Below are 23,206 nucleotides of genomic sequence, written 5' to 3'. Positions count from 1 at the left end.
TTCATATAAACACACATACGGTATTTAAAGTATAATAAATATTGAAATATCGTTTCTAAGTTATGATCGTTAACGATATTTGCGTATTCAAAATATATTATAGAAATGAAAGGACAAAACAAAAGCTAACAAACTCTCAATGTTCAATTTTATTTTCATTGTTTCCAAAGTATATACAAATATTCTCTTATATCTACATTACGCTTGAGTTAGTAAGCACTAGCATATACACACTATTGTCATCTGTTTGATTAGAAAGAATCTTCTAAGATGATAATGGGTCTATGATATTCACGACATAACCGCTGTATTTACATGCTTTAGTAAATGATACGCCTAAACAGCCACTGCAACGTCCTTTTTAAAGAGTAAAGTTTTCCACATTCCATCTTTACTTAGGGACATTTTAGTTCACTATTACTTAATACTTAATTACTTGGTTGCGTCTTCCCAATGCCTCTTGCCGGTCAAATTCAATTTGATCCTTTAGTTTGTTCATGAATCATGTGGTTAAAGGTCACTTCTGCACAATTTAGAATTACGTTAGAGTTCTTTGCCGCAGCTTCAACACTTACAACGATCTGAGTTGGAAGTTGCATCCATTATTTATATAATAACAATATAAGTCGATCGCTGTTCACGCACCAAGATCTTAATGGTACAAACTTAGGGTCATTATACACATATTACGTTCTACATTGTCGTGGATTAATGACAGTCAGACTGACGTCAAGAATATGTGCACACATTTTGGATATTGTTATACAGTGTATAGTCACGTCACGTATCAAACTGTTATTATTTGCGGTGCATTTCTTAGAGCAGTAGTACTTTAGAAATAATTTTAAGGTGTGCGCAAGCTTCTAATCACTGAGGTGTTTCCAAAGTTGTGTTGTTATACACCCGGGAATCTGAAACTAGTTATGTTGCAACATAATTTATCAAAGAAAACGTATGATGTTATTTACAAATTCATTATTCTATTTTTGTCACTTAATTTAATTGCCGATTTCAAATCTCACTTTTTAATGCTAAGAATGAGAATGGGTCATTCTCTAGTTACTCGATAACGCAACTGTTAAAGCTATATATTCATACCTGTAGCAATTTTTGCGTTCTGAAAAATAGCTTCGTCGAACTGTTTTGAAATCTTACTTCTTGACTTCAGCTCATGATAAACGTTACTACCCCTGAAAAGTGACAGCAGGCTTTTATGAAGTTTATCATATAAATATTGATAGAGAAATCCACGTATGCCATGTTTTACATTTTTAAAACGAGTTATAAACAGGGTGAGGAATCACGTGACTTAAAGGGGTATCTGCCATAGGTCACCAAGGGTCACAACCGATGGAAATATTTCTAATGCTATTTTCTGCTTCTGTATGTGTGAACTTTTCTAGATTTGCTTGTATTTTAATGATGCAATCCTTGGCCGAAAATTTAGCGTTGCACCGTTCTACAAATATCCGTCAAATTGAAATTTTACCCAAGGATTGCATCATTAAAATACAAGCAAAACTTAAATAATTCGCACATGTAGAAGCAAAAATTATCATTGGATTTTAGAGGCTTATATTTTCATATATTTGTGGCCCATTTTTTTTAAGTGGCCCATGTGAGAACTCCTTTAAGTCACGTGATTCCTCGCCCTGATAAAGTTAATTGTTTTGAATAAATGTGTATGATAGTATATCTTGACAAGAAAACCAATAGCATTCGTTATATATATATATATATATATATATATATATATATATATATATATATATATATATATATATATATTCGTATATACATATCGTACCTTGTAAAGGACTTGTCTGAAATGATAAAATACGGCATATGAAACATATTATTACATATATAAAACAATCAAGTTTTTTTCAAACTCAAAGTTTACTTCCAAAGAGATATAATACCACCATTATGCAGTACATGTATTATTAATTATATTTTTCCAGAAAGATACAATAACTCCATTAATCAGTACATGTATAATAATTATATTCTTCTGTTATTTTAGTTGAAAAACTCCTCTTACCAATCTTCATATATGACGAGTTTCCGATCTTGTCAGGAATTTCATCATACAGATGACTCTGTGTAGTGCCAATCCTTTCAGGAATGTCAGCATTAAGACGACTCTGTGTGGCGCCGATTCTGTCAGGAATTTCAGCATAAAGATGACTCTGTGTGGCGCCGATTCTGTCAGGAATGTCAGCATAAAGACGACTCTGTGTTGCGCCGATTCTGTCAGGAATTTCAGCATAAAGATGACTCAGTGTGGATTTTGAATTCTCCAGTCTAAAACACAGGATATAGTTACTGGTAAAAAGGATAACACATAAAACGGACCGTGGTTCAATTGTAGCACTTGATATTATCAGATACTTAAAACGATGCATTTTCAAACATTTTCCGTTATCTAAACTGTTGTGAAAGTCGTCTTCGTAGACAGGGTAGTTATTGTGTCAGTCTTCTAGATCAAGAATATATTTCGTCGGAAATGTACTTTAGTTTTTGACTCTCAGATATTTTTCCACACGTATTATTTATGTTACAAGAAAAATACTAAAAGACGAATGTTAATGCAAGACATCAAATATGCGGCTGAATAGGTTTAAGTGTGAATATAAATTATTGTATGAGATATGTTGAAAATATACAATACACGTAACGTTGATGTCTAGTTGCGTAATTGCCTTATTGGAGTTTATAAAGGTGTTTCATCGTCATACATTGGCAGCATTGTGCCTTTATGTACGTGATCAACAAGAATGAATTGGCTGGCTATTTCAGTTATCCTAGCATTGCGGTTAACCACATACTTCTTCCCTGTGTTACATGTTATATTTCAGACAAAAATGCGCATGGATATGCCCTTAACGAAGGGAAATAACCTCTGCGTCTCTGAATAGCGACCATTCTAAATAAAGAGGCATCGAATAAGTTTGTAGTTATCGTTATAGAGGTCTAGCAAACATATTTTTTTAAAAACATACACTATTTATATAGGTTTTTAACTATTCACGGACATCAAAACGATTCCTTTACAACATAAATGAAGGAAGGTTGAAAGAAATGAGTCATTGATAAGTTTTCACTTTTCGTATAATCTAAAAAAAATATAGCCCTTGTCCATTAACAATTGTCGACTTGTATAACTGTAGACATGGCCGTCGTCTTATAAAGAAAACACACACCTACGTGGTATTCACCAAATAAAAGCGATGTAGCTGACGTTTAACTTATAAGTCAACAATGCACCCACTAGAGAATACAACATCATCTGAACTACTCAGTCCATAATTGCCTTCACAAAAGGCATTATTGGTGCAATATTGTATAAATTGAACATGACAACAAAACAGTAAAAAATCTTATTCCAGACGCGCAGCCAATTATATTCAAATATGTCAAAAGCAAGAAATACACGTCAAAGCTTCAAAGAGTACAAGTTTCTATAATGTGTTTCCGGTACGGATTGAAAAATCCGACCCGAGGGCTTGCGCGTAAGCCGGTAATGAGGCTTGCCGAGTAACCGGCTACGCAGCGTGCCCGAGGGTCGGATTTTTCGATCCGTACCGGAAAAACATGATTAATTTTTTTCTTGCATATCATAAATAATCAATTTGTGGAAATATTGACGTAGAAAACGCCCTTTTGTAAATGAACGATTTGGTCCAAGAAACAACCGTGTGTATTACTCCAGATTGGGGGTCGGGGCACTTATCGAGAACTTAAAGTAGGCTGTTTACTAGTTGTTAGTCTTACCTGTCATAATTAGGACCCTTCTTCACGCCTTTCTTCGTCATTGCTGTTGGAGTATCTGTCGAATTTAAATCAGGGACACAAATGGTAAAAGAGATGAAATGTGTTCATTATTACACTTTATTATATGCTTTCGGTGGATAATAGAGATTTATCAATGAACTAAAATGATATTTCACTGTGTTAAACAGTATAAATATAAATTTGATTATTTGACTGTTTTGAAATTTTAGCCAATTCTTACGTCAAGATCAAATATCAGCTAGCAATTAGGACTTAATTTCAAAGACGTCATTTTCGAAATGACATTTATTTCGCATACAATCTGGTGCGTTTTTTCTAAAAAAAAACACACTATAAAATGACATTTTTAACCGTTCTAGCATATAATTAAAAGAAAACAAACTATTAGTTTCAGAGCACGATCGCAAAATATTTCACCCCATCAACACCAAAAGTGAATATTTTATTCATGGCTACGCCACTCGTTAAAGAAAGTTTTTGTTGCTCGCTCAATGAAATGTATTGCAATCTTACACTGAAATAAACAATTATCCTCTATGATATTTAAAGATATTATACTATTCTACACCTTAAATAAAGTTTTAATAACTAACTAGAACCGGATTCTATTTTCAATGTAAGGTAAACTCGTATATCATATTTTCAAACACAGACTAAACATTAACAAACATAAAAATATAATCGACAAAAACAAATGAATTACTTTCGTAGCTATTCAGGTTTTGATACTGCTGTACATCGCCCCCTGGAGACCTGAAACATTAATGTGTATTTGCCAAACTCTAAACGAAAATATAAATAAAGAAATTGATTGGCAGGCAGTAATTTTCCAATTACAAATGACAAATAATGACTGTAATGTGAAATATATTGAGAAAAGTATTATAACACAAAATATAAACCTACCTAACTGTATCGTCAGAATCTGAAAAAAATGTCTGTTATTGTTCATTTTATAATTATATTGCATTCAAAGACGTTACAGCAAATACAACCTTAAATTGAACAAATCTTTGTCGCGACACCTTAATAAGAAAATATAAACACTACGACTGCATGCTATGCGTTTTTTTTTCTGTCGTGAGTAAAACTAAGCGCTATAATAGAGTTGGTTGGTACATAAACACTGTGTTACACACAGCAAGCCATGCATTGCTTTCAGAAAATGTCACATGGTGATCTTCAGATCGTTTAGAATTAAAGGTCTTAAAGGTTTTTTAATATTTGTTACATGTGCGTATCTTTCTTATAATCAAGACCAAAACAACTTTATGAACCACAAAGGCAAAGAACCCGGCACAACCGCTGAAAATGAAATTAATATTGAAAGAATGAACCTGTTCATTAACAAACATAGTTTTAAAAATAGATTTAGACCAACAACAAATATAGTTACTTTCGTCGCTACTCAGGTTTTGATACTGCTGTCCATCGCCCCCTGGTTGCCTGAAACGTTTATTTTCATTTTCAAAACTCTAAAAGAAAATATAAATAAAAGATTCGATTGGCATTTTCCAATTTCAAATTACAAATAATGACTGTTATGTGAAATATATCGAGGAAAGTATTGTAACACAAAACATATACCTACCTAACTGTATCGTCAGAATCTGAAAACAATGTTGTCTGTAATTGTTAATATTATAAATATATTGCATTCAAGGACGTAACAGCAGAAACAACACGTAAATAAACAAATAATTGTTGCGAAATCTAGATAACAACTAACTATAAAAATAATTCGGACTTCAAGTTTATATTGAACTATTCTCAGCCTAGAAATAGAACAATAAAACTACAAATGTATGTTATGCGTTTTTTTCTTTCGTGGGTAGAACTATGTGTTAATACGCAATTGTTGGATACCCAAACACTATGTTACTCGGAGCCAGCAATAAATTGCTTTTAGGAAAAGTCGCATGGTGACTTTCAGATCGTTTAGAATTAAAGGCGAGTACAGTTTTATTTTGTTTCCATATTTCGTAGTTTATGCTCTTATAATGATGTGACTTTGTCACTAAACTTACCGTTATCTTTATTGTTACTTGAACAAGGTCTCCTCCTTATAATCAAGACCAAAAAAACAATACACACCACAAAGCCAATTCCCCCGAGACAACAGCTGATAATGAAATTGATATTGAAAGTCGGAACCTTGGCTAAAACAAAATGAAATATTTTAGGTGGACTACATATCAAAGATTGCAACTGTGTGTATCTTTAAACAGGCAGAGGAATAAATAAATACATTATGATGGTAAACAAAGCCACAAAATTTAACGAGTTAACATTTGTAACTTGTATTTCAAACATTCCAAATAAATTTTATTAGAGTGTTTTTGATGGAAAAAAGAAGACTCACATTTAGATATAATAGAAAATTCAGTCGATTGGGTTCCTATGGCATTTTCTATGAAAAGAACGTATCGACCGAAATCTTCACTAGTCAAGTCTTTAAAATGAACAGTAATGCGATGTCCGTGCAAAATGACATTCTCGTCGTAAAATCGTGTACGGACCAATGTCTTATTAACCACTATGTCAACATTTCCAGAGTTTACAGTGACATTCAGTCCGTCATATCTTTGGATATAATAAAAGGACATTTCCGGATGTGAGTAGAAGGAACAATGGATAAACAAGTCATAACCGGCGTCTCCGTGAAATATGGTGTCTTCAAAAAAGATAATTGGTCTTGCTGAAGAAAAAAAAATTAAATATATCAAAAGTCTGCGTGTCCGATTGGTAAGTGTATATGTATAATATCACTATCACACAGGAAATAACCACATACCGATTCGACAAGTTACAACTTTGGAACATCTTTGTTACAATAATCGATTTGGCATGTTTCAGGGCAACTAACACCAGTTCAGAAGCGTCAACACATTGTTAGATGCCTTATTTCTTTTAATTAAAACACTGCAGTATCTCAAAGCATGGTTATACCATATCAAACCATTGGCTACGTTCCATATTTATAGGTTTTGAAACTGAATTGTTTGTGATTTAAAAACAGACTGACCATGTTGGATCTACTTGATCTAATTGTTTGTCATACATTTTCAACGCATAGTTTGTACACATCCACCGGAGTTGGTGACATTATCGAAAACACAATGGTTACGTTCAACTATTTGTTTTCTTATAATAAACGTTGCTTTTTTCATACGTTGCTTAATGTTTAGTACACATGTGGAGCGTCTCATAAAACATGGTGTTGGGGATCGCAAAGCACGTGAAATTATTGTGCAAACTAGTCTATTGAATAATTTGGGAAATTATTTAGTAGTCTGTGACCTTTAAAGATCAACCCGGGGTGTCACAAAACTACCGAAAAATATGCTTTTTAACCATTTCCCAACAATAGAACTGTGACATTTAAGACCGTGCCCAGCGTTTAAATATGAAATTTGTGGATTTTGAAACTTTCGGTCAAGACTATGGGCATGGGTAAGACGGACCCAGTAAAACAGTTTTCGAGTGCAAAGATGTAAAAAAAACATTGTATTTTCGCAAACTTTTTTTAACGATTTTAATTTATATTTCCAGAGCTCTAAAACCTTCAGAAATCAACAGAAATTCAAATCAAATTATGTTTCAGTCGGAAATCATTAACGTATGTTAGTAATGACGTTATCTTGGTTCTGAATTGATCTTGTATATTATATTGTCCACGAAGTTTTGCAGACATTGCATGCCTTTTTGATTTCTGCATTTGAAATATGTTATCTAAATCTGGGAAAGTAATGAGGGTTTGGTATCTTGGTTTCATTTATGTATTTGATTATGTTCTCGCTGAGATCATTTGTGTTATTGCATATTAATGCTTTTATAAATGTATTTCCGAAAAAGGAAAGAAACCCAAAAGTAGTATAGTTCCGATAATATATTTTCTCTTATTCTGTACACTTTCTCTTATTCTGTACACTCTCTCTTATTCTGTACACTTTCAATTATTCTGTACACTTTCTCTTATTCTGTACACTTTCTCTTATTCTGTACACTATCTCTTATTCTGTACACTATCTCTTATTCTGTACACTATCTCTTATTCTGTACACTATCTCTTATTCTGTACACTTACCTCTTACAGCTCTATTGGTATACCACTGATCTTTAGAGTGTGATTGTCATACTGGATATTGGTGTTTTAAATGTGTGAATGTTGTATATGCTCATGTCAGATGCTGTTTTATATTCGCATTGATTGTTTGTCATTGTGATTATCTGTCCATGTTGTTATTTCGTTTTGTATAAGCCATTGTATGTTAACTGTTATAGTGTGTAGCACTATAAATATTTGGCCGCTTGCTTTGCTATCATGAATTATGATATCGTGAAATTCGTGATGTGTTTTAATATTACCTAAATAAAATTAACTATGTGTGTATTAACATATGTTGCAGTAAACAACTGTTATCCATTATCGACTAGGTTGTCCATTTAGCCCATTGTCATAGCAAAAACGATCTGTTTTATATGTATGTATATTTCTTACATATGTCTGTTTGATAGATCTTACATATGTCTGTTTGATAGACATTTATTAACAAACTAAGGTTGCACATATCTTATCATCATGTTATAACGCTTACAATTCTTTTGGTAAGAAAAGGAAAAAAAGAGAAAAAGGGATACCTCTAACTTGGAGCATGAAAGAAGCAGAGTGCACAAGACGTTTATCAACATCCGGTATTCCATTGCTTACACGACAAGTGAATGTGCCAGTATCTTGTACATGCAAGAGAGGGATTTGAACAGACATGTTTGCCATTTGGCCAGGACGCATTGTATTGTTGTTATAAACGACAACATCTCCCACTTTCTGTTCAAATCCGTTGAAATCATATATCGCAGGCACACCGGAAGCAACACACACCATCGTAAAGTTCTCTCCTTCCGCTGGTGATTTTGATGACGAGAATATTATGACATCAGGTGGATCTGAGTTAATGTGGATTCAATAATGTCATGCATGTTGTTAGATTGATCGAACTAAAAATAACAGTACTATTTTAAAGCAAATACATTAAAAAAAAATGCATAAGCATGTACGAAGCATTCAATAAGTATTTAGTTATTTAAGAATAATGATCACTAAGAACGTATTCGGAGAATTGCAACGCATTTATATTTTGCAAATGAATGATTATGCTTACAATGAACAATCAGCTCGACCTCCGTAAATGTTTCAAATAAAATGTCCATCGAAGGATTGTTTACAATGCATCTGTATGTTCCCGAATTCCAGCGGGACACCGGACTTATTTGAAGCAAGCTCGTGGAAGTAACTGCAGTATCTACTGTCAGGTTTTTCCAACGAAATACACACGCTGGCCAGCAATTTGCCGAACAAAGGATCTGGATTGTGTCGCCTTCGGTCACAGTTGTCGTTTTAGAAACGTTTAAAGTAGGTGTGTCTGGACCGTCTATTTACACGACGACAAAGGAGAAGATTTGCTCTACCTTTCATACTAATGTATAGATAGTTTAAGGTTAGTACCGTGGATGGAGAAAGTTTATCTGGCAAGACGGAGGAATTTATAAATTCCGTTGCCGAGCCAGATAAACTTTCTCCATCCACGGCACTAACTTAGCTTTCTATTTATCCTGTTACTTTGTTTATTAAAACACGATTATTTACCTTCGGGTCAGCAAGTACCTTTTCTTTTAAAAAAGGGCAACAACTGTTTTTTGACTGTTGATATCGGCACACTACAGTAGGTAACCATGTATAAATGTACATAAAAATAGTTCTAAAAACTATGCGTTTTTTCAATAAGCTTATCAAGGTAACTGCAATTCAATAAGTCAATATGAAATCAAAACATACAATAATTTAAAAGAGCATAAACATAGATCAGTCACCAAACATGTTCTATTAATGTAACAATTATTCCGCAAGTCACAGACTACACAGGTCATGGTTCAAGATTACGAGTGTTTACTTGTCAAACGAATCGCCACATGGTTAAAATGTTTACTTCATATAGACATTAAAAAAGTTTTGGATGTCCAGTATTGCACCGGCAATGAGGGAATTCATTTCTATTGAAAGTGAGATTTTGTCATTCACTACAGAAACGAAATTTAGTTTCGTTTTGTGCTGCACTTTTTCAGCATTTGCGGGCGGTGTCAGTGTACAAGTTTGTGTGTTATTTTCTTTGCGAGTGTCATTATCATGCAGAGTGATGAAACCTTCTGTGCGAGTGATTTTTGAGGTTGGTTTTTGGTGGTTTGCGGACTATTGATAAGACAATGAAGCATGATTTGTGCTTTTCCTCTGACATTTCACAATAGAAAAGAAGTCCGTGTTGGCAGTAACATGACAAACTGATTGTAGCTAAACATCATGTGGTCATAATTAATTAATTAATACCATAATTAACCAAAATTCACACGGCACCTTGTTATTCGACCAATTTGTATAAAATTGACAGGATAAATTGGAAACTACATGGACAAACACTGCAGACAATTATATAACTATTGATTAGAGGCGCAACGAAAACAATGCAACATCTCAACAGACAACATTAAAATATCATCAACATTACCGCATTTTTAACAACAATATACTTAATAACTTGTGCTGACTGCTGTAACAAATCAATTAGCTTAATTGAATATAATCAACTGATTAACGTACATCTCACATTTACAGCGACCAAACTTCCACTTTCTTGTTTCGATGAATTGACGTTGATCACATCACATTGGTATTCATCCATCTTCGATCTGTCTAACGGTTTTAAATCAAGGATGGCTGTCTGGTTCACGATAACATCCTTGCTTGTTTTCCAAGTATAAGAGCACGTCGGTAAGCAGTCCGAAAAACAGGTAATCGGTTCAAGGTCATAACCTTCATTAAAGGTATAGTTTTCTATCGAAGGTGTCAAAGTTACATTATCAGGGCCATCTGGAATGCAAATATTTATATGTGTTTGTAACACCTACGATTTTATCATTTACGTCTTAAAGTTTATTGTTGAATTACATGTTTGAATATTGTTCCATTTTTATCAATTAATAAACCTACCTTAAAAACGATTTTGTTTTAAAGAATGAGCTCAATAAAAAAGTGCATTAATACATACATATTACGATGAGTTCCACTTCTTGACCACTTAGTGTCACGTTTGTTGCAGAGTTGCTTGCAGTGCAGATGTACTTTCCTGCTTCGGATCTAATCATGTGACCAAGATCCAAGCGTTCGTCAGAACTGACAGTAGCTCCTGATTGCGACCATACAAACGTACAAGGAGGGAAACAGGAGGCCGTGCAAGATACTGGTTGTAATGGTTCTCCCTCCATCAAGGAATAGGATATTGCGGATGGAGAAAGGGTTATGGAATCTGGCCCAACTGTAATTTATAGATTTATCACATATATCATCACAATATAACCATCATATATGGTTGTGTATTACAGATGTACATAGTATCAATATCACTACGCCAGTTTGTAAATGATTTAATTGCAAACAATATTCGGTTAATTGGTAATATTTCGGCAAGGCATACGTTTCCTGAACTCAGTGAACAAATGCGTGTATTATATAATGACCCGTGACATATTATATATATTACTATTTTAAAATACACATGAACTTGATAATATAAATCGCAGGAAAACGCATTGTTCGTATAAATTGACATTGTGCATATTGAACGCAATGCTAGCGTGTTTACCTAAGGGCAAATGACTGGTATTCAAATATTATTTAGACACCCAGGGAGATTGAATAGAAACAAACATCTCATAAACTTTTTCGTTGTCTGAAATAAATATCTTTTTGTTTTCAGTATTACGTTAGTACAATTCATTAAACAATTAGACATGCGAAACTTCTTTTGTTAAGTTTCTTTTGATCGTTTTGAGCAATTGTACACAATTGTAAACATTTATTTCAAATACGGACATTATTTAAGCTGGGTCTACTCCAAATTAGAACAAACGTATGAATGAGAATTTCCATGTAATAAGGAAAATAATATACATTGCGAACCGTTTTACCTTAAATTTATTTATCTTGTCTTAACGCACAGAGATTTTTCAAAATAAATGTGTAAATATTTAAAGAATTTCAACAGAATTACATTGAGCCAACTTAAATAAATTTTCTTCTGAACATTATCAAACAAAATATGGAGCATAATTGTTTGTTTCAGAGTTAGATCAAATACGTTTCACAGAGTAAACAATAAAAGCTATAATACACGAGTGGGGTAGCCACGTGTGAAATAATTACTCTTGATGTCTACGAGGTGAAACATAATATTGTGCTAGCTTACACGGAACAAATTCCCTCTGTTTATTAAATGCCGAAAAAGAGTAAAAAATGACAGGTATTTGTAGTTTTTCAGACGAACGCTCAAAATTGTGAAATGACGTCATTGAGCTTGTTTCACAGTCATGTGCGCGCTGAAGTTAGATATGGCACTGACATCGGCTTAAAGTTCAAAGCAGTGAAATATCATTTTATTGCACTGTTAATTCTCTATAAGTCACCATTTATACACTATATAAAGGGATATTGAGAGCGAGCATGTTGTGATATCAATTGGTTGATTAACAGTGAATCGCAACAATTTCATTTATATTACATGCATTGTATCAATTTTCAACATATATTGATAACTTTTAATTTCAGGACTGAAACAGTAAAACTGAAATTGGATCGGCATGGTAGCAGTAAAGTATTTGAAGGATGTAAAGTGAAGCGTACTTACACCTTACAGCCACGGTAATATTGGCGCTTGCCTGACTCAGGTTAGATGATGGATTTCTTGCAATACAAACATATACGCCGGCATCCTCCCTCTCTACTTGTCCTAGGTTAAGTTCGGTCGAAGAACTGAATAGTTTCCCTGTTTTCATCCACGTCATTGCACATTGTGGGAAACACGATGCTGAACAAGTAGTGACGTTAATGATATCTCCCTCTGTGAGAGTGTATGTTGTTTTGGAAGGTGATATGAGTACTTTGTCTGGGCCATCTGTAACATGAAAGTAGATATACTTCGCACGCAATAACTGCGATCAATGTTTGAAAATGGATACAAATACTCGTGGAATGTAAAGGACTTAGCAGCAGTGCCAAGGCCCGAGCTTTTCTATTTTCAAGATTTTATGACGGATCTAATAATCATGAAATACCAAAAACCATCCTGTGTACGCAGTTGAAGCAATTTAACTTCAGACTTTCTACGTGCTTATTACAGTTAAACAAAAAACATTTTAAAACAAACTTAACAAATGTCATCTATGAGATCGATTCAAACACCGCTTTTCCACCTACTTACAAATAACTGAAACATTTAACGTCCTTCTCAATGAATCCCCTGTAATTGTGTGCGTTGCCGTACACATATAATTGCCACTTTTTGAGGGAATGGCTTCATTTAGGTCCAGGGTAGCATTGGAACTGGTAACATTTGAATCTGTTTCATTCTGCTTTGTCCAGTAAAATGAACATTTTGGATTGCAATAAGCAAGGCAGGTGACTGGATTAAATGATGCACCGTCGTTTAAAGTCACAGAAGATACATTAGGACGAAATCGGATTTTCTCCGGCCCGTCTTATGTCATGAAATGATAGAAATGAAATCTATTTGCATGTTAACCTTTCAATGGTTTTGTTTAGGGAATAGATTTTATTTTTACCGTTGTGAAATTTTAGCTAATTCTGCTAGCAAAATTAAATATGTGTGCGGTGAGGGCTGAGCCACGATATCAATGTCGTCATTTCGAAATGACGTTACGTGCGCATAAAGTTTGGCGCGTTTCTCGAATAAACTGTTATTATATATATATATATATTAATGTCACTTTAAGGCGTCTAATGATAATAAACAAAACGTTTGTTCGAGCGTGAGGTTAAATTTCACTACGTTAACACCCAATGCTTCACTGGTGATCACGTTTTTGATGCTCTTTCGGCGAACTATATCTCACACTCAAACACACATTCTTTATTTTTACTATATGCCTTAAAGTGATATTAAAATATGATAATGGATTTGTATTAGAGATAAAACGCCAATTATAAATAGTAGTTCATACAGTTAATCTCTATCAAAGTGGATACCATAATTACTATTAATATAACCTTTCCTTTCTTTGCCATGAGCACATTTAAGAACAGAAACACATTGGCGTCCTTTCATATTATTCTGAAATTTGACGTTTTCAACTAAACGATGAAATGAACGCACATGTAACAACGATGGTTATGCTGGCGCTGTCCCTGGTCATCATAGATGTTGGGTTCAGTGCCGTACACGTGTAATTGCCATCATCATTTCTGTCTACCTGGCCGATATCCAACCGCGCATTAGAACTGACGGTTAGGCCTGCTTTCTTCCATACAAAGGTACAGTTGGGGTAACAAGGTGCGGAACATGTAATAACATTTAGGGTAAGTCCTTCGTTCATGGTGTATGTTGTTTTACTAGGTGAAATGGAAACTTTGTCTGGTCCATCTTAAACATAAATGTATATCACTTTTACAGCACACGTTCAAAGTATAAATTTTATGAAGAATGGGGACTCATTCCAAAGAGTGCTTAATGGAAAATTACTTACAATAACCCTCTGATTTAAAGCTTAAAAAACTGACAGAATAGGAACATATATGTCTTTTTTAGGAAATTAATATCAGTTAATATTTTATATGTTTTATCATACTTACAGATGACTGAAACATTTAATGTTTTTGTCAACGAATGACCCGGAACCATGTGCGTTGCAGTGCATATGTAGATTCCACTTTCGGAAGGGAGGATTAATCCAAGGTCAAGAGTAGCATTGGAACTTGTAAAGGAGCTACCCGATCCGTTTTGCTTTTTCCAGGTAAAAGTACACGCTTCATTGCAATCCGCTATGCATGTAACTGGATTAAACGTGTCGCCGTTAGTCAAAACCAAAGAAGGTCCACTTGATAGAAATCGGATGTTTTCTGGGCCGTCTGATTTTACAATGCAATACAAATTATATTTAGTATTAGACTTCCTTAATGAATTACATTTTGCGTTGAAATGAAATTTACACAGTAAGAAACACTTATTATGTTCTAAACACGACAAAAACACATTATAAATTATCTAAAAGATCAAAATTTACGCGTATGAATCTTGCAGAACCTCTGACCAAACAACAGAAATTATTCTGTTTAGTAAGAAGAAATGTTATGACTTTTTACTTCCAAATCTAGCTACAATCAAGGTTTAATTGACAGAGGGTATTATTTATAAAAATATGGAAAGGAAAATGTACATACAAAATACGTTCAAAGTCACTTCGGAGGCCTGTGAGGATTTGCCTCCGACCTCTGTAGCGGTGCAACGAACCACGCTCCGGCGATCATTCCTTGATATATTATATATCGTCAATTCCTTATTGTCAGATGAATCAAAGGAAAACCTGCCACCACTTGCAATTGACGATCCATTTATTGCCCAGTTATACTGGATGGACAAGGAATGATTGCTTGGAAGTGTTGTTGATGTACTCGTGCAAGAAATCCGTAAATTTGTGCCCTCGTAGAAGGATCCGTTAGTAGCTAAAGACGGGATTATCGGTGAACCTAAAGACAATTTGACAAGTGACATCATTCATAAACAATCAGGACACGGCATGCAAGTATGACTTATACATAAAATGTGTCGATTTAAGACACCAACACAAACCAACTTTCTAGAGTTGAAATTGAACTAAATACATTTTGGAAAAACACAAACTACATCCAAAATATGAAAAATAAAGTTTCGGTTATGTTAATAATTTTGATTGACATTGACATAATTGAAAACTTGAGACATTGACGTATTATTTGGTATGTAGGAAGTTTTGACGTGTTTATGTCACTCCATCCAAATAATAATTAAATCCATACTAATGTCAACTGGAGTTAATCATAAAATAGAGTAATGATTAGTTTTATATAGCTCACCAAGAATATATACTGTGTAGCACCTGAGCGGATCTTTTTGTCCCCCCTTTCGCAAATAGTATGTGCCCCGACCATCCGCAGTCACATTGTTTAGTATAATGTCAAGAATCCCACTTGCAGCGATAGCCGTTGAAGCAAACGAGCAGTTCTGTAATAGTGGCTTGCCAAACACTTGTCCTTTTTCATATTGCAAACTAAGTAACGTGCTTCCATCATATCTTGAAACTCGGTAAATATCAAAAGTCACCTTCGGATCAAGGGATATACTGAAGTTTAGGACTGGCATTCCGCCAAGTTCAGTATAAACCCGTACATTACTGGGACAACACGTAACAAACTCTGCAAGTTGAACAAGAAATGTGTAAAACGACATGTGTAAAATAAAGAGTACTGTATATATTTTGCAATATATTTGTTCGTTTTTTTTTTTGTTTTTTTTTATCTCGATTACGAATAAAGCTGAAAGCTGCTATGAATCACGCTCAAGTCCGTTTCTTAGTGCAAACCAGTACTGATGTTATTTTCAAGATGCCATGAGAAAGTACCCCTGGTGGTAAAAGAACCCACAACCTCTTCGGTAAGAGGTTGCCACCTATATCAGTTTTATGTGTGCATGTTAACACAAATGTTATATTGCGTTGTATTTGAATTTAGTGAAACGTAACTAACTTTCGGAAATGGCAATGTGTACACCGAACGGCGCAAACGCAAAGAGAGTTTAAATTGTGCTTTCTTATATTAATTGTCACAATAAAAGTTAAACGTATAAGATAATAATATGCATACAAATGCTATTTCTATCAAGCAGATGTTTTATAAAACAATTACCTAAATAATCCAGATTCAAAATTAAGATCACAAATCTGTAAAATACTACTTTATCCATTACTTTATATTGTCCTTAACTCGTTTCTATTTGTTAATTCGCAGTTAATTTCCTTTTTCTTGATATATGGAAGGCCACTTCATATAACTTCTCTACCTAGGCCGGAAGTTATTAAATCTGGACAAGGGTCACGTTCGGGTATTTTATTAAGAGAAGTCAATATTTGAAGTAATAACGGCATGTTAAAGCGACAAAAGTTGATTTTTATGGAATAAAGACGATTCCTTTCATTTAAATATGGAAACAGAAGCGTACATTTGCTTCGTGTTTACACCCCTAACATTTTCGTGTATTTTCAGAGACATGCTTATTTTTAACCTTAAGAATCTGGTGTAAGAAAATAGGGTATACCACAATTAATACAATTGTTTCAATACACCGAAAGGATTATTAAATGTCGAAAACAATGGTACTTATGAAAGATACCGAGTTTAGTTTGAAAGAAAGGTGCAGAAAACACAGTATTTCTACCTTATGACACGATAGTAGATCACAATAATTTTAGCACTTACCAATCATTTAATATTTTTGCATATTAGCTATTAAATACACGGTTATCAGTATTTAGTATTTCCCATAAATGCAATATTTAGTAGGTAGTTAAATGTTTATCACTCAACAGTTATGTTTGTTATAAAAGTGCATGTATTGATTTTGAATAACAGTGTCACTTTAATGAAGTCACTATTTGAGTGGATTTTTATGGAATAAAGACGATGAATTATATTATAATATGGAAAGTGTACATTTGTTTCGTGTATATCCCCCTAGCACGTTCGTGTATTTTCAGATACATCTTTATTTCTAACATTTAGAAAGCTTGACAAAAGTTATAGTTGTACCTGTAGCGTTTTTGTTTTAATTGTTGTTGTGGTGGTTGTGGTGTTGATGGTGGTTGTATCATATCCGATGTGCGGTGTTAAAGAGGAATTTGGAAACCTAAAGGCGGGAATTAGACTCATGAATGAGACGTTAAACCGAAGGTAATAATTTATAATTAAAGGAGTAGTTGTATCTCAACGATGAATGATATCTGAAATGTTGCACAATCTGAAGACTGATGAAAGAAAGATGAACATCCCCGGTTTAATTGAAGCTGTCCATCTCTGCAACCACTCACTCCCTATGGAGGCTCAGAACCTACCATTAAAGCTCTCCATATTCCTTCGTCGAGAACTCACATCAGGTTTTGAACTTTGGAACTTTTTGAGGCTTTAAAGTACTCATTTACTTGTTTAACCCTATACGGTCTCCTGTTTCGATGACTACATATGGTGGACCCGTCATTTATTTATAATTGATATGTTGATACATGCGTAGTCTGTTCTGTTGTTTCACTTGTTTGCATTTTGTGTGTTTCTAGTTCAGTGCCTGTTAAACCCTATCAAAATTTCCGTTAAACAGTTTTTATTAAATATTTCGAAAGTACGGTGTCAAGGTCAGTAGCCAAACAACCAAAAATACATGAATTGTGTACAGATACAAAAATATAAGTAATGTTTAGAGCTTTTAACTGGGGAAATTCGTTGCAACGTAGCTAATAATGGATGATGGTTTGTTTCAGTGTAAAATCGTTATATATTTCACCGAGTGAGCACTAAAAGTTATATTTCACGAGTGTCTAATTGTGGTGTCCCTTACCTAAGTTTCTAACACATTTGTGCGGTGTCTTACACACTTGATAGTAGAAACAAGTGATAAAAATAAGAACTAGAAATTATTATTCAGTTCAACTTTAAGCTTAAAGCGGTGCGTTTAAACAAGTGTATACTCAAAGGAAACATATAATAAATGGAAAATTACGACAGGACGCTTTTCTTACGACCTGTCTCACGTACGCAGTCTTGACGGGTACACAGTTTCACATCTAACTCGACGTCATAATATCTCCTATAAATATAAATATATATATATATCGGTTATAATTATGTTCATGTCTGAAGATCTTTTATAGATACATGCATAAATTGTGTTGAAAAGAAGAATTAGGTTTCCAACGACATATGTGCTTTATTAAATGGTCAATCGGACTTTCTAGCTTTTAAGGGTCGTCGGTTAAAAATTGGTTAAAACTTAAAACATAGATTCGATTTATTTGAAATTTCAAAGCCAAGCACCAACACTAGTTTCATTTATTCATGCGATAGTGTAAGTGTACATGCATTTGTTAGATATTGTAGAATTAAACAATATATTTGTGGTATAATAATTATAGGAATACATTAAGGAAAATACAATCAAAGATATCAAAGATGCAATAATTATAATTAGTAACAGATCACTTAAGTGTAACACGTTAGTAAAAAGCAGTATTTGTACGTGACATTTTGACGCAGATATGTACACACCAAAGTTCTGCTAGGTGTATATAGTACTTTATAGGTTGGATTTAATTTCAAAAAAACATTTGTAAATAATGAAAACGTAAGTTTCTGGTAGCTACCAACATAAATAAACCATTTTTCAAATCATATGAAAGTTCTTTGATACATTTGTGATCCAGATCAATGAACCCACAGGACTATGCAAAAAGCATACTTGTTATATAGAGGTAAAATCATTACGACACACTTAGTCACTACAAGAGATGAAAAACAAATCATAACAATAAGTTTATAATGGGCATATAATACACCAAAACAACTGGGCAAAGGTCTTTAATCCAATATTCGAATATGCACCCTTTTAGGGCATACTGTAAGGGCCATAACGACACTGAACTCTTACTTACGTCTTCCGTCCGAGTTCAGATATAGGTTGGAATATTGCAAAAACCATGTTCCTATTTCGTGTTAAACAAAAGGTGTTAATAACAATAAATGTTAGGCTTAAAATGCAATAAAGTTATTTATATTCTGTAGCAAGAGGGCATTGACAGTGTTGCACATCGCATTATTGCCAAAGAACAGTCTTAATCAAACCGAGATTGCGGTTTATAGCTTTTGATGTTATATGTGCTTCCAAAGTCACTATTTTGAAAAATGATTTAAACAGTAAAATTGCCACCGCTAGAACTCATCTGCTAGCAATTTTGATATCAAACCAAGAGGTTGAGTATCACAATTAGAATCATGATGATAGCGGATATGGAGCCAGAACAGCGTGTGTCATACATGACAATGCATTAAACATTAAACTGTAACCATTTGAATATTTATTCAATCGACGATTCGCCACACAAATTAACTTAACATACATAGTTCATCTGCTGGATGCGCTACGAACTTGCATATGGATGCAACGAACATGTTAAGCGTCAAGATCGCAGACACATCTAGAGCAATATCCTGTATTGTATATTGTATGGAAATATTAAATTTCGCAGAGTATCAAATGATACAAACTGAATATTATTTACTCCATTTTGCAAAGTTATTGTATACAAGGTCAGAAACAGTTTCGTGTTTAACTGCTTAAGTTACCATTGTAAATGAAGAAGTTGATAATTGTGATTATAGAAAGCTAAGATTAATATCAATATTGACACATGAGGATAAAAAAACAAGTGAAAAGAGAAATAACTTCATTGATAAAATAATGCATAGAATGATTAAAACAGTCAATGTACTGTGCACAGTCGTACCTACAAATTATAATTCCTGCTGCCTGCATTAAGTTTGGTATACCACTTGACATGTGATCTCCTGCGAGATTGACTTTATGTCAGATTCTCGAACTGATACAACTCCATGGGTTAATGAACAACCTAAGTATTCCCTCTTTATCCTTCAAAACCCAACATTTGAAAGAGAAAAAAAACGATAATCGAAACAGGTTATCTAGACATGCATCGTTTCAGGTTGCAACTTTGAGATACAAATCCTAATTGGAGTCCAAACGAAAGCTCTGAATTCCCTGTTAAAGAGCAAATATATGAAAGGATTGAAAACACTGTTCAAGTAAGGCAATCTTAATGCAATCTGATTAAGAAGACCAAGTTCAAACTCTTCTCCAGTATTGAGAACGAATCTCGCCATAATACGGATGCCAAAGTAAGGCAAGAAGCAAAGAATGAACACGATTGAAACAGTCAGCATCATGAACGTCAAGCGTAACTCCCTAGAACTTATTCCCGATGTGGTATTTGACGATTGTTTTGACCATTTTTGCATTTTTATATTTGATTGCGGTTGTTGCATGTTCGATTCATTTTCAGGTTCAACTGTTTCTGACATCGACACTGGCTCTTTGGTGACAGAATCGCTCAACTCTGGGGTGTTCTTGTCCAAGGTTGCCAAATGACCTACATCACCAAATTCCTGTGATGATGATTTAAGGGTAATATTGTCTTTCATTCGAATGCTATTTAACTCTGCGTCGTCGATGTAAGTGTTCGTGCATATTTTATCTATTGAACGATCGACGGTCTCAGTTAAATTTTGTAACCTAAGTTCATTACCAGACTTTGTCTTTTCATCCTCCGCTTTTCTAACATTCTGTTCGGCCTTTCGATTGCGTTTCCGTCGTAGTTTGACCACGCGAACAATTATCAAAGAGTAACAAATTATGATGGATATCCAAACAACCATGACAATAACAAGATCTATCGTAATAAAAACAAAACCAATTGTTTTACAGTGCGACTGATCGCTGGCAGTGCAATAGGTTCCATTGAGTAGTTCTCCAGAATCTTGCTCAACTTCAACTGGAATCGTATCAAAGATGAACAGATTTCGAAGTCCAGAACAAAAGAATACGAAAACTGTTCCAATTATTGCATTCTTGACAAATTTCTGTGTTAGTTGTGCTTTAAACGGACGGCAACATTTCTTATGTCTGTCAATTGCTATCAACATGAGTGAGAAGACAGAAGATCCAATTGAGCCTATTCCAAGGGCATGCACAATTTTGCATACTACTCTTTGATCATTAGAAACGTTCATGGCCATTTCAACAATGTTCGGTATGATTAAAATGCAAACAAATGTGTCCATAATCGCTAGAAACGATATAAGTGTAGTGGTCGTATTTCTCTTGCATTCTCTGGTGTAGAAAATGATGGCAACGATATTTCCAACGATTCCGAACGTTCCGAGTACTGCCATGATACATATAGCAGGCAAAAATTGCTTCAACATTTCCCGTCTATAAAGTTCCAGTTCTGGAATGGAGTAATTTCGATATTCCATTTTGAATGGTTTTTCTTTAGCATATACTCAATATCTATTCAAGATGAAACAATAAATCAGACATTAATCCAAAGATGAACCACTATTTAATGTCCACAGATGATCACCATTGTTTTTTTATATATTTATTAAGATTATAAACATGCTGTACGAGCAAAATCTGGAAGTCTGCATAGGATTTAACTCAATTAATATCATTTAATTCTTGTCAAATGGCTTTTTAAAGATTTAGTGAAAATATTTTTCAAAATGCACAAAATATATACTTTTCAATGGTTGATATTTAAGAAAACGTATTCACATTCGGATTCAAACTTACAATAACCCAAGAAATTCTTCGACCGTCTTCAAAAACAAATAACCTCCATTAAGGCCAATGCAAATATAAACCTCTAGTTGTCTGGCACATATTCGAGTTACATAAGGTAGCGTTTTATCTAATTTCTTTGTTCTGAATTGTTTGCCACCTTTCGTTCGAAGATTTGACAAACAGGGTCCCAAATGTCGAAAGGTCGGTACTAAGACAAATGTTATGTCCGCTCTATAGTTCGAGAACGGTTTGACGAAATGTCATGAAACAACAACTTCAGAGTGTTTTGAATTAGGACCATAACTCTTCAGTGGTAGATTGCTCTTGACCAGTTGATTAACACTGCAAAGGGCAATCTACCGACCCATTAACCACCAAATGCGGCTGAAAGTGAGCAATACAAAACCAATATTCCTTTTGGTTTCATACATCAGGGTCACAGCTAATGTCATTATGACATCTTTGTCTTCGCAAAATCTCTAGAATCGCTAAACCTAGGACCATTGTATTTCTCAGTTAGACTGTACCTAAACATGACGCATATTGTGGTCTTGGGTGAGGTGAGTATGTCAACGTTAAGGTCAAAGTCATTGCCAATGCATTTCTTTTTAAAACACCTTAGTGCAAATAATTCACACACAGCGGCGCTCAGGGGGCCGAATGTTTTCAAACATCTCATGTTCTAAATGAATGATTTTTCATCTTTATACTTTATACTCATATATTGAACATGCTATCAGTGTTTAAAATTATTAACAATGATTATCAAAACTCAATATTTAATATTATACAGATGAGTTTGGACAGTATAGGATTGTCTCAAAAATATAAAATATTACATTGTAGGCGACTGAAGGAGACAATAACAACACGAACAAGAATAACAACATTATAAATTTATTTTTGAATTTAAAACATAAAGCTAAGTTTAAAAGCAAATGCGGCTCCGCCTGAGAATGTAATATTTTTTTAATTGTATTTGGCCTTAGTTTAAAAATTATAGTTAACTGAACATACTGTATCAAGTTTCATGATGTTTTCCTTTTACACCTATTTTAGAAGTATGTTTTAACTTCCTCGTTACTTTTAAACAAGGACACGAGTATCAGGTGCGCCCGGGTTTACCC

At 34.0% G+C, this 23,206-nt stretch overlaps 1 protein-coding gene across 1 annotated transcript; it reads right to left on the bottom strand.

Moving 5' to 3' along the window:
- Window positions 1-637: 637 nt before the first annotated feature.
- LOC128235878 (basement membrane-specific heparan sulfate proteoglycan core protein-like) lies at window positions 638-16,670 on the bottom strand. The gene is made up of 22 exons (XM_052950665.1): window positions 16,583-16,670; window positions 15,755-16,093; window positions 15,083-15,388; window positions 14,495-14,770; window positions 14,019-14,285; window positions 13,107-13,382; window positions 12,534-12,800; window positions 10,899-11,165; window positions 10,451-10,720; window positions 8,961-9,230; window positions 8,440-8,745; window positions 6,161-6,496; window positions 5,826-5,957; window positions 5,390-5,408; window positions 5,195-5,244; window positions 4,705-4,723; window positions 4,502-4,551; window positions 3,778-3,832; window positions 2,045-2,307; window positions 1,808-1,823; window positions 1,099-1,190; window positions 638-651 (listed from the first exon to the last, which is right to left on the bottom strand). Exons 1-22 carry the CDS (start codon window positions 16,638-16,640, stop codon window positions 638-640), a joined length of 3,948 nt encoding a protein of 1,315 aa, XP_052806625.1. The 5' UTR covers window positions 16,641-16,670.
- Window positions 16,671-23,206: the final 6,536 nt, after the last annotated feature.

The sequence above is a fragment of the Mya arenaria genome, chromosome 5 (genome assembly GCF_026914265.1).
Source record: "Mya arenaria isolate MELC-2E11 chromosome 5, ASM2691426v1".
NCBI classification, from domain to species: Eukaryota; Metazoa; Mollusca; class Bivalvia; order Myida; family Myidae; genus Mya; species Mya arenaria.
This window is presented reverse-complemented; position numbering and strand designations above follow the sequence as displayed.

Coding starts and splice junctions, on each gene's coding strand:
- LOC128235878 (XM_052950665.1), bottom strand. CDS start 16,640: ATGGATAAAGTAGTATTTTACAGATTTGTGATCTTAATTTTGAATCTG. Junction 16,094..16,582: donor TTTGAATCTGGATTATTTAG/GTAATTGTTTTA, acceptor TTCAACTTGCAG/AGTTTGTTACGTGTTGTCCC. Junction 10,721..10,898: donor AGTGGAACTCATCGTAATAT/GTATGTATTAAT, acceptor TTTGCATTCCAG/ATGGCCCTGATAATGTAACT.